The sequence below is a fragment of the Euprymna scolopes genome, chromosome 43, assembly GCF_053919585.1.
Source record: "Euprymna scolopes isolate OS-2025 chromosome 43, ASM5391958v1, whole genome shotgun sequence".
Taxonomy (NCBI): domain Eukaryota; kingdom Metazoa; phylum Mollusca; class Cephalopoda; order Sepiida; family Sepiolidae; genus Euprymna; species Euprymna scolopes.
The window spans coordinates 25,838,466-25,852,178 of record NC_136524.1 but is presented as its reverse complement, the minus strand read 5'-3'; the positions used below and the strand labels follow the sequence as shown (position 1 = coordinate 25,852,178).

General features: G+C 31.8%; 1 protein-coding gene across 4 annotated transcripts in view; it reads left to right on the top strand.

The window, feature by feature from the left end:
- The window catches only part of LOC145268247 (vacuolar protein sorting-associated protein 54-like), a 181,054-nt gene that overhangs the window by 164,191 nt on the left and 3,150 nt on the right, over positions 1-13,713 (top strand). For all 4 annotated transcript variants that reach the window (XM_080123579.1, XM_080123578.1, XM_080123576.1 and 1 more), the window contains 4 exons: positions 101-219; positions 5,802-5,882; positions 7,529-7,636; positions 9,936-10,030. In XM_080123579.1, coding sequence (XP_079979705.1) covers positions 101-219; positions 5,802-5,882; positions 7,529-7,636; positions 9,936-10,030 — 403 coding nt within the window. The remainder of the gene's footprint in view (positions 1-100; positions 220-5,801; positions 5,883-7,528; positions 7,637-9,935; positions 10,031-13,713) is intronic.

Here is a 13,713-nt window from a genome sequence, read left to right as displayed (position 1 = left end):
TTAGTGAAAGGCATCTTCCAGGTTTTTTCTGTTTATTATTATTTTTTTAAAGCACACACACACACATATATATATATATATATACAATTTTTTTTTCTAGCCCTGGCATCACGATGTCTCCAGCTGATTGTTCGATATGTACCTTATATAAAAGATCACTTCAAGCCTAAATTGTATGATAAGAAACACACGTTGAAAAATTTGGATCAAATAAGTAAGGTATGATATTTTTTTTAATCAATTGATGCAGTTAGTTAAGGATAGCCTTAGGAAGTTGAAATTATAACCAGGCCTTGCACAAAACTGAGATGCCTAGAGAAGAGCCATCCAACCCATGCTGGCATAGAAATAGACGTTAAACGATGATGATGATGAATTAGATATAAATAAATATATAAATATAAATATATATATATATAAATATAAATATATATATATTGAGAAAGAAGTTGTGTTTGAAGGCTATATCAATGCAGTTTGTGGGAAACACTGTGGATACGAATAAATATATAAAAGAATAATGACAATATTAGAAGGAATTTTCAATTATATTACGTTTATTTCCCAACATATTGCGCCATATAAGATTGTAGGTGTTGATGTCCCTAATTTTTTAGAGTAATATCTTTTATTGAAAATTCCTTCTACTATTGTCATTCTTTTATATGCTAACTTGTGTTCAGTGTTTCCCACGAACCACATTGATATAGTCTTCAAACATAACTCCTTTTGCACTATGCAAAATGCTTTAAGCAAACTACAGCATCTTTTTTTTTTTTTTTTTTCATGGGCATCACCACTTATCAAGGCCAAGAGGCCACTCAAAGATAAAGGTTAAAGAGTGTACAGTAGAAATTTGACAATATATTAATTGTTAGTAATGGAAATTCGGTAAATTTGTTAACTTATATGGAACAGCTCATCAAAAACTTGTTTACGTTAGACTTGAAGACAACCATATTGTAGTCAGTTGGAAAGCAGGAAAATGGAAGACAGTTCCACAGGCGTGCAGTTCTAAGAAAGAAGTTTTGTTCATGGAATCTATGTTTGGTTTAGACACAGATAAAGAATGGGGGAAATTAGTGATAGTGTTTTCTGCTGGACGGGTGTTTCTTGTGAAAGTTTGGCAAGGGGGGACCATAGATTAGAGCTCAGTCGAGCACTTTCCATGAAAATAACGATAAAGCAAACTCGCAACATCTCTTCTGTGAGAAAGAGGTTGCAGGGAAGAGAAAAGGACTTCCCCTACGAGGCTATGAAGTCTATTTTAAACTCTATCAAGGCAGGATAAGTCCTTTCTAGCAGCTCCTGCCCAGATGTGGCAATACTCCATCCTTGGACGTACCTGGCTCTTATATAGATAGAGAATTGCATCAGCAGTGGGATATCTACTGGATCCTTCTCACATATATTGATTTTCTTCTACTTGAGATATCAAATGTTGCTATTGTACCCTCTATATCTAAAGAGCCTAGTTGTGCATTTGATATTGATATCAGAAACAAAAAAATATCAGTTATTATAAACTGTTGATGTCTCAAATATTTTCCTTATGCTTATATTGCTCAGAGTGTTAACCATTTAGAAAGGATGCTGATTAGACTCAATTATGTCCAAAAGTTACACTGATCTCAGACAAAAATGGGGGGGGGGGGAAAAATCATCTGTACCAATACAGACATGTAATGTACTCCAATACCAACAAAACTGAAGAAAATAGTGCCACTATCACAAAATTTGGAACATGTAAAAAAAAAAAGTATTTACATCAAAACCCTGAAATTTGCTATATATATTCATCTTTGAGCACTCAACGCGTTCTCGCTTCTGGAATGGTGTGAGCAACCTGGGAATCCATCTGGCAGACATCTTATGCATATGCAAATGGTCATGAATGATAGTTTCCACAGACCCTGTTCTAATCTTGGCATCTTGTGCTATTTGGCGAATAGTAATGCGCCGATCTTCCAAAATGCCAGCTTCAACTTGACGGACAGATGCCTCATCAATGGCAGAAGGGGAGGGGGCGACCAGGTCTGGTAGCTGTTTCTACAGACTTCCGGCCTTGTTTGAATTCACGATGCCAGCGTTTTACAAGGTCATATGATGGGGCATTATCACCATAAGTTTCTTTCATTTCATCAAAAGTCTCCTGTGGTGTGCATCCTTTCAACTACAAAAACCGGATCACTGCTCGACAGTCAACAGGATCCATTTCACACCTGACTCGGTTCAAACACCTGTAAAACAGAAACCACGATTAGTTCAGAGCTGTAATTTGCCACATAACCCGTAGAGATATAAATCATTGCACATGCAAAATTTCAGCTAGATCAGACACCTGGAAGTGGGTCAGGGGTATTACTTATTGCACGCCCCTCGTACAAAATCATCACTTAATTTTTAAACAATGACTTATAAAGCTTTAAATCAAAATAAAAAAAATTAAATTTTGATGCTAAATTTCAAATGTGTAAAGATACAATATATTTATTGAATAATATAATGGAAGATTTTACTGGTAATTTTCACTCATTTTATGTAGCTTTAATTTAGTTATATGTTTCTGTTATAGCCAATATGTTCTTCCATCACTTACTCTTTAACCCTTATCCTTGAGTGGCCTCTTGGCCTTGATAAAGTGTTGATTCCTGTGTAAAAAAAAAAACTTGCTGTCATAAGGGATGACGTCATCCATTAAAATAGATCATAGACAAATCGTTATTAAGGGTTATCTATATACATAAAAGCGAAAGTGTATGTATGTGTGTTCACTTTTTCTGTATGTCTACAAAGGGCTTCTTTCAGAGAAGCGGTCGCTCGCTTCACAACTTTTAAAAACTTTTTATATCACATATAAATCGTAATATCTCACAGTTAACAATGAAGCTCGCCTGTCTATTTAATTTGCTCGATTTCGGGAAGATAAATATTCAATATTTGTCGCTCGCCACATGTGGGTTAGTCTTTTTCCTATAACATCTTGGGGGAGGGGTGTTCAGCAGTAAATGAATACTATCCCACAGTCAAACTTGACCTCATTAACTCATTAAAACGGGCACCTGCTAAATCCAAGTAATTAAATTCAAACATGTCGTGGTGGGGCAATGGTTAACGTTTTTTTTTTCACAACTTTGCCTCAACGGTCCGGGTTCGGTCCTCATACTTACTTTTTTTTTTTTACCCCCCCCCCCCCACACACACACACACACACCTCCAAACACCCGGGAAACGCCGGGTACCCCTCGCTAGTCAAGTATAGAACAGGAAATTTTTTTTTTTTTTTTTTCTTAAATATTTTTCAAAATAAATGTCAGGCAAAATCCTTTATTAATATTTATTTGGAAAGAAAGTGAGATATAAAAAAACGAAAGTGTGAGAGAAAATAAAAGCAAGAGTGAGGGGAGAGAAAGAAGATGAGACTGAAAGAGAGAAAAAGTGGGCGAGAGAGAAGGAAAGTGGGGAAAAAAAGAGAAATTTGGGAAGAGAGAGATAGAGAGAAAATGGGAAGGGAAGAGAAGGGGGGAAGTGAACATTGTCCTTAAGAGCAGTCGTTCTTGGCCTTCGGGCCCAGATCAAAGTGTAGTGTCTGTTCTGAAGATGTTGCACTTCAATTTCTTGTTCTCTCTCAGTGGTGGAGTAATCCTTCACGACTGAGACAATATTTTTCCCTCCACTTTCTCCACATTAAAAAACGACTCTGGTATCTAACTCAGTCTTGTGAGGAGGCATCGTAAATAGGAACTATTACTTTGAAGTTTATGGAAGGAGAAAGATGGCCTATGTTTACATGCTGGGGGGGGGCTGTTTACGTGAGCCAAGAAGCTGAAAACTTTGCTTAAGCTTGTCATTGTGTAATACTATTAGTTCTGTTTATTGTTATTGAGGAAACTATGCTTTATGCAGTGATCTAAATAGCATAGATTTTTTCAGAAAAAAGAAACCGACACGGAGATAAAAATGCAAGAAAGTGAGAGAGATAAAATGAACGTAATAGTGAGTGAGAGAGAAAGAAAGGAAAGGATAGAAAGAGGGAGAAAGAAAGTGGGGAAGAGAGGAAGAGGAAAGTGGGGAAGAGAGAGAGAAGAAAAGAGAGAAAGAGAAAAATAGGGAGGAGAAAAACAGGGCGAGAGGACACCTTACTTTTGCTACTATTATTATGAGGTTTATGAAAGGGGTAAAACGAGATTGTTTGTATGCTTGGGGGGGGGGGTCTTGTTACATGCGCATTACCATCTAATTCTTTTTCGTGTTCACTTATTTGGAAAATGAAAAAAATAAAAACTGAAAACCTTGGTTTAGTTTAGCTATGTGTAATAAAATAATATGAGATCTATTGATTATTATTGGGGGAAAACGATGCTTTATGCAATGGTATAAATAACACATTTTTTAAAAAATAAAATATCCGTAAAATTTTATTCACTGAAGTTTTAAACCTGTTAATTTATGAAAATTAACTTTGCCCACCAAATTGAAGAATAATGTTTTTTTTTGTTTTTTTTAAGATGGAATGATTTTTCAAAGTGAATTAGCCTGCAGTGTGAATGGAATTGATATTAAAAAAAAAGCACTGAAGATTTGTTGTTGAAAAAAAAAGTGGAACTAAACACATTTGTCATCAAAATAGCTATATAATTCAAGTCAATTTGAAAAAAAAAAAACCTAATCATTAGAATGAGGAAAGAAATTGGTTATAGTCAGCTAACGTGCTTCCTAACTTCAGGCATAGCTGCTACCGGAAGCGGTGAAAAGGCAAATCAGTTCCTTCACTTTTATTGTCCTTCAGTATTTCTATTGTGAAACGATTTATTGAAATAAAATATAAGAGAAAATTATTGAAAAATATACAATAAAAATTAACAAAATTATACAGATAAAAATAACACTTTATTTGCCGTTTAAAGAACAAAGGTAAAAAAATAGAAGTTTCTATTTTATTTGAAACTAGCATGGGTGCCCGGCGTTGCCCAGGTGTTTTGAGGTGTATGCTGAGCAAAAAAATAAACTAAAAAAAAGGTCAATTTTTTTAACTTTGACCCCTTTTATGACCCCTTAAAATTTATTGTTTAGGGCTCAAATCAAGTTAAGTTAAATCCATGTCCAAGGAAGCTATATCTAAAATTTTAAGTGTTTAGACCCAAAATTGTAGGAGGAGTTTGGTAGAGTTCTCAAAGGTCAAATCGTTGAACTTTGACCCCTTAATTGCAAAATTTCTGTCCGAAAACCAATCACATCGATTTTCCCAAATCTCAGTATCCTGTATATCAAATTTCGAGTCTGTAGGCTTAAATTTACAGAGTTATTGCGTTGGGAAATGTACAGACACACACACACTTTCATTTTTATAGATATATAGATTTTATAAGAAATGTTTATAAAATTCTAAAAATAAAATTATTGAAATCAAAATAACAAAATTTCAAACATCATAAAAAAGATATCCAACACATAATATTCCTAAAATAGTTTTAAAAGATTTGAAAAAATGTTTTCAATAAAAAAAAAAAAAAGACAAATTTCAATAATTCTACGTTAAAATAAGACAAAAAAAAACAACTTTTCAATGGTTATTAAATAAAAAAGAAAAGATCGGAAAAACGTAATTTAAAAAAAAAAAGTGCATACACGGGGGAGATATGGGCGGGAGAGAAAAGAGTGAAGGAAATAATTTGCCTTGTTACTACTTCCGGTAGTGCTACGCCGGAACTTTTGATTGCTTTCGATTTAATTGTTGAGCATATGACATGAACATTCACACATCTAATTCACCTAATTCAATTTACTTTTTCTTTTCCTAGGATTATATGGATCATATTGATGAAATATCAAATAAATTAGTTGCTATTATGGAAGGTTTAACAGAATCATATGTAATCAAGGTAAGTAATGTTTGATTTTTTTTGTTGAATTATTATTTGGTGTCAAGTGAATATGTAAATCACCTTCTAAATAATTTTGGTGCTTATTTAAAACTAGCTGTGTTGTTCGGGTATGTGCTGAGCAAAAAAAAGTGGTAATAGGCAGGCAGGCTCGAACCCGTACTGCAAAGAAAGAAAATAATGTGAAAAAAAAAAGGGTGACGTCTTTGCTGTTATGTCCATCACCAAACCGAAAGTGGTGAAGGTTTAAATTAAGGCTAGTCAATCAAAAAGAGGGGATGATTTTCAAAAATATTGGGGGGGGGAAAAAAAAACGACCCCTCCTTGTAGAAATGTGCCCAGTTGAGGATGAAGGAATTAATGTTTTTAACCAATTTTTCGATATTTGTCGTGTGAAGAGTTGAGCTTCAAAACAATACTGATTTCGTGAAACTCCATCGCTTCTGTCGAGTTTTAGGCAGACATACAAACATACATACATTTAAACAGACAAGTGAGATTTGTATTATAGATTACAGTTATTAAAACAAAAGCGTTTCATTCTAGCTTAATTACCTTATATATTTTCAGGAATTAATACTATATATATATATATATATATATATATATATATATATATATATATATGAGCAAACAGTTAATAAAACATGTTAAAAACACTTTGAAATTAGTTTAAAACATATTTAATCTTAGAAGGAAACACTAGATAAGTGGATAATCCTTAATCCGCGGAGTTTCGAAGAAATACTTTCCTTCTCATCAGAGGGTAGGAATTAGCAAAATGCGGGATCGGATTTTGCATGCAGAAGTATTTGATGAAACAACAAGTAAGTCAAAGATCTTACTTGATAATAAAAAAGTGAAGCAGAGGGAATATGGTGAAGAAAAAGGTGATTACACATGAATGGATAGTCTGGTGGAAGATAAATAATCCAGTGACGGTAAAATCCAAATATATAACTTCAAGAAAGTTAATTGAATTTCCATTTGCAGAAGTAAAATCCAAGGAAATCCCGTAATTGGAAGAAGATGGTCCATAATAATCCAAAGGCAGAAATCCATGGAATAATTCACAAAAATGTGTACAAGGAAAAAAGGAAAAAATTCCATTTTATTTTAAGTAATATATATATATATATATATATATATATATATAATCTGTAGAAATATATTTTATAGTCTATACCAATCCTTATTGAAGAAGCTCAATGTAATTTACTATATATATATATATATATATAGTAAGTTATGAATATATATATATAGCAATTAAGCTAGAATGAAATATTCTGTGTAGCTTAATTGCCATATATATTTTCATAACTTACTACCTAGCTCTACCTATATATTGAGCACTGTTGAAGTAAATACTGAAAATTTACACATAAAATGATATCTTTGTATATTTATGTATTAAATGAAATAGTGATATATAATTTTTATTTCCTTTATATATATAGTCATATCTTGCTACTATATGCAAACTGTTTTGATCATTATTGATCTCATTAGGCAAGAAAAATTATAAATTTGCTCTCTTTGATTGAGCACTATCAACGACCCTTGTTGAAATTCAATTATTCTTAATCTTTTGAATATTTTCGACCAGGAATAAATATATATGCATATTTTTTTTTTTGTTCTAGTGGGATGCCAAGGCTCCAATGCCATCTTCATGTTTCCGATCTGTCTGCAAACAAATGACTAAATTCCATGAGGTTATCATAGACGTTCTACCTCAACATCAAGTAAAGGTCAGTTATTTTTTTTATATTCACTTGTTTTTCTTTTTATTCTCTGTCTTCAAACTTAGTATTGTAGTTCTACAGGATAGCCCTGGACAGCTGTGACTTTCACTACAAAATTAAAACCAAATATTTTAATGTGAATCTCAGCTCAATGAATTGGTTATTTACAAGATCCAAAACAAAAAGCAATAAAACATGGCAACTATGGACTTGTTAAAAACAATCTTTTCTGCTATTCAACTGGGACTGCTTGCAAATTTAATATTCTCTTGCCACTTCCTCCTACAGAGAAAGCCAGTTCAATCTGCCTAAAGTGAATACTGTACAACAATATTCAGTATAAATAAATTTCAGTCTAAGCATGACTTGTACACCATGAATGTCCAAAGTCTTTGTCTTATTGCTCCCCAAATTCCCTCTTCCACCTAAAGAAGTAACCACAGAGTCCTTAATAACCCTAATACTTCTTCCCCAAAAATACTACGTATGGAATTTAATAAAATTCACAATCCTTGGTACAAATACATTCCAGGCTATGCTTGTCTTGTCTATCAAATTTCAGCCATCGATGTCCAACAGTCTTTGTTTTATAGATGTTTAATAATTATGGGGGACACTTTGGCATTTGTCTCATCAGTAAGAGGTTTCTATGTGAATCCTAGTTCAATGAATTGGTTATTTTCGAGACTCAGAAAATACTATAAAGTATGTATCTCCAAAGAATTTAAAAAATAGCAACCATTGAATCGTTAAGAAAATCCTTCCTGCTTTCCAACCATATTTTGTACAAATAAATTTTAGTCTATGCCTAACTTGTCCACCAAGTTTCAGTCATAAATGTAAAACAGTCTTTGTTTATTTGACATTTAATGATCCTCCCTCTCATCAGTAAAATTCATCCTGTCTTGCTATGAAGTACTTTAATTAAACATGGCTAAATTCATTGCATAGTTGATAAATATATCAGTATTTCTTGAACCAGTAACTAATTATCTATGCAAATGTAGAAGTGTCATTAAATTTTACCTCATATCTTTTTGAAATTGTTTCCTCTCCAATACTATTCTATCTACATCATCACTCACACACACACACACACACATATATATATATATATGGTGGACTATAATACTCCCTATCTCGAGTTGAGCTTATTGGGAAGTGATATACAAACTGATATTAGAATATTAAGCGATGCTCTTTGTGCAAACAAATCGAGCTTAGGCGTTTGGACGATGTCAAAACATTGTTAATACACTGCCCCCATAGCATAGGTATAGCATAATGGTGAGAAGCTTTGACTGTCGTTTGGGCAGTCGGGTTTTGATCCTGGTTTGAGGTAGTTGCTGATGAGCTGTGATACAGCAAAACAGTGCTGTATCTGGATGATTGTATGTATGTATGTATATATATATATATATATATATATATATATATATATATATATATATATAATGTCGGAAGTAAACATTCCAAACCAAAGATGTATTTATTTCACACTCATAATGTTTTATTGTTAATAGCATGTGTCTTACACGTTTCATTGAATGGTGGTAATTTACCACACACTCATCAGAGATGGACTTATGTTCCTTGGAAAATGATACAGTTAAATCTTTTTTTCCTTAGATTAAAAAGAATGAAAATTATTGGAACGAAATAAAAATCTTTAAAAGGCATTGGGTGGGGGTGGGGGTTAAAGATCTTACTTGTTATATAATTTATTAGTACCATTCCGAAGTGAAAAAAAAATCTTTGGAATTCAGGGACCATGGATAGACTTTAATTTATATACTGCCATATTTGATTCTATACCTATATGCCACTCTCTCTGTATGTATATGTATATATATATATATATATATATATATATATATATATATATATATATATATATATATTTAGGCTAACCAGTAATTTGTTGAAATGATTAAAATAAAATAGAAAAATTTACATAATTTATTAAATTGTCAAGTGTTCAAGCTAGGGAAATAAAAAAAAAATCTGACTCCTAATAAATGGACTTTCAAAAATGATCTATTCTCATTAAAGAAAAAAAAAAAATCAATAAAATAACAAATTACTGGTTAGCATAAATTTGAAGTTTTGCCTTCAATTTTTCAAATTCATGTTTACCAGTAATTTGTTATTTTTTGTTTTCCTCTGATGAGAATAACTTATCTTTGAGAATTCATGGATTAAGTGTCAGTTTTATATTTTCCTTGCTGGAACAATTTTATTCAAATGAGGTTATATATATATATACACACACACACACACATATATATAATTGCTCTTATTTCAGGTGATTTTTCAAAGAATTCACAAAAGTTTTGTTAATCTCCTGCGGCACCAACTCCTAACACTAAATGTTATAAATGATGGTGGACCACAAACAGGGTATGTATGACTTTAAATATATTCCGACAGGGTATGGATGGGGACCCTTTTTCATCTACCTTCACAAATTTCTCTGTTGGCACATTGCAAATTGCTCTGTGGATATTTTATCTAAACTTTTTTTTCCTTTTTTCTTCTGGTACCTTTAAGAATAAGAGAATCTAAAAAATAACAAATAAGCCATTATTTGTTTTTTTTTCAGTGTCTAATATGCCTAAAATCCTCTGTTAACTTTCAATGAAACTTTCCACTTCTCTAACCTTATGCTTACTCTAGCCTTGTGTGAAAAACTGCTGTTCTCAATATTATTTTTACACTCATTTTTAATCTGGTCACATGATGAAAGGAAGATGCGTGATTATATAACTTACATCTTTTTGCCATCAAGAAAATCAGTGTTAATGAATGGTGCGGGAACTCCACTTGAGTTATCTATAAATATAAAAGCAAAAATGTGTGTATGTATGTATGTATGTATGTATGTTCACTTTTTGTATATGTCTGTAAAAGGCTTTTTTTCCGAGAAGTGATCGGTCGGCTCACAACGTCTTAAAACTTTTTATATCACATCTAAATCATAATCTACGAGTTAACAATGGAGGTCGCCTGTCTATTTAATTTGTTTGACTTTGAAAAGATAAATATTCAACATTTTTCGCTCGCCGCATGTGGATTAGGCTTTTTCGTATAATAAAAGCAACACTAATTCTGGCGGCATTTTTCCGGTCGCGATCGCCGGAAATGTCCGAAAGCAATCAGATTTGATCAATGTGGAGTTTTTCCTTATATCAGACAATTGCTATTCAATTTGGACAATCCCCTTTTTATGGGGAGCTGGTTCCCCCCATCATCATCTTGGGGAAACAAAAAAAAAATTTAAAAAGCGTTCCTGCAGTAAATAAAATACTACCCCGCAGTCAAAGTTGACCTTATTAAGTAATTAAAAACGGGCACCTGATAATTCTAAAAGGTTAAATAAATTCAAATGTGTTTCCGTTAGTGTTTCGTGGTGGCCCAGTGGTTAACGGCGCACATTTTTTTTCACACTTTAATTACCAACTTTGCCTCAAGGGTTCGGGTTCAGGTTTGATCCTTCATACTTACCTACCAAAATTTTTTTTTTATTTTACCCCCAACTCCCTCCCGCCCTAACACAAACACCCAGGTGTTTTGATTTACCCAAAACCACACACACCTCCAAACACCCGGGCAATGACGGATACAACGGATAGTAATCTATAATAGAAAAGCGAAAATTTGTGTGTGTTTTTGTGTGTGTGCATTTTTTCTGTATGTCTGCCAAAGGCTTTTTTTGGGGTGGTTCTCGGCTTCTTCGCTCATTCTTATAACTTTTTATATGCTACACAGATAATATGTCACACTTACGAAACGTGGTCGTAAATATATTTCATTTCAGCCACATTTATCTTACAATTACAACAAAATTTGCGATGTGAATTCGTTTGCTGCTACTGCTCCTATGGCGTAAGATTTGACCTAAAAAAATCACCTTCAATTTTTGAAACGCTTATTTCCGGCTAATATAAAGTCCCTGGCTTCCTGGCCTCATTGTATGTCATCAGACTACTAACCTCAAGGCTTCAAGTTCGAGCGTACTTCCCTATCAAAACTTTTTTCGCTGTTTTTTTTTTTTTTGTTCGTTTTTTTTTTTTAAATTCAAGCCTTCTTTTTTGATCTACCCCACCCCCAATGCACACATGAGTACCCCCACACCCCGCCATCAGATTCGAGCCTACCTCCCTCTCAAAACTTTTTTCGCTGTTTTAGTTTTTGTTTTTCTTCATTTTTTTTTAATAGTTGTTTTGAGGCCTACCTTCCTACGAAAACATTTTTTTTTCAATCTACTCCCCACCAACACACACTACAAACACACGTGTAATGCCAGGTACCTCCGCTAGTATAATGATAAATAAATAATAATGGTAATAGCCCTATGTTGCACTGATGCAAATTCATTTGCTAAGGTTACCGACGAAGCTGGAGAATACTGAAAATCTGGGGAGACTCATTGTCACCCAGACTCACAGGAATACCACTGGTTGCTGTCGGCAATTTCTTATGATAATCTGTGTGAGAAATCCTAGTGAGTGAATAATAATAATAATAGTTATAATAATATTAATACTACTAAATAATAATAATTGTAATAATATTAATACTAATAATTATAATATTATTATTAATAATTATTATTATAATGATATAAATAATAATTATAATAACAATAATTGTATTAATAATGATATTAATAATTATAATAATATTAATGATAATTTTAATAATTATGATATCATAATTATAATATTAATTTTATTAATATTAATAATAATTTATCAATTATAATATTAATAATAATTATGATTATAATAATATTAATGATAATTTTATTAATAATAATAATCATTATTATCATTATATTAATCCTAATTTATTATTAATAATAATAATAATAATAATAATAGAGCTATATTAACAAGTTCAGCATAGTCATAAATTTTGTCTATAAACTTCCAATAGAATTTTTCCACTACTCTAGTTTTATGCTTATTTTAGCCGCATGTGGAAATTACCGTTTTTATTATTTGCACTGGTCTTTCATTTTGTTACATGATGAAATGAAGATATAACTTACAACTTTTTGCCATCCAGAAATCAATGATAGCAAATGGTGTGGGAGCTCCAAGTGAGTAGTAGTAGTAGTAGTAGTAGTAGTAGTAGTAGTAATAATAATAATAATATAATTGATCTTCTTATTATTAACAACAACAACAACAACAACAATTATTATTATTATTATTATTATTATTTATTTATTTATTTATCTGTATAAACATTTGGAATTTCTAAGTATTTAAAAATAAAAAAAAACACTGACCAAACAGGTCACTGGTGGTGTAATATAATGCTAAAATCAGTGGATATATATATTTTTTGGAAGTAGCAGCTGTAACTTGGCTCATTCGAAAAAAAGATTTGGAATCAAAATAGAAAAAGAATTAACACATACACCAATACATGTTTTAGTTTATATAACTTTGATAAAAAAAAAAAAAAGAGAAATATCTTCCCTTGGATAATAAAATGCTTTTATTAAGAATGTGAACGGCATAGTAAACATAATTAATTTCATCGAAAGCAAGTGAACAATTCCTAAAAGAATTAAATAAGAGTTAGTCACATGTTTTGAAAACATTATTTCTTAAGGTTAAATTTGAAAACTTTACAAAACTGAGTGCTGCTATAAAAATTTTTATTAAATGAAAAAAATCAGTTTTTAATTTTTTTTTTTTTCTGAGACTCTTTGTGGACTCTACTCTTATCATAGAAGACTTTCAATTATTTTATTTTATTTTGTTTAATGCGAAGTCTAGTGGTGATGACTCCTGCAAAAAAGAAAATTGTATGCCTGACAATTGTCAACAAGATTGGATTTTTTCATTTAATAAAAATATATACTCGGTTTTCTAAAGCTTTCATATTTAATCATAAGATAATGTCCTGATCCCCATTGTAAGCAGATCAACTTACTGACTTATTCGAGAACGTGCGTTAGGAATCGAAACTAGTGTTAGGATGATTAATAGGATCAGAGAAGCAGAAAAATTATGGGAATTAAAAAAAATTGTACCCTAATTTCTGATTCAGAAAGCAATTTTGTACTA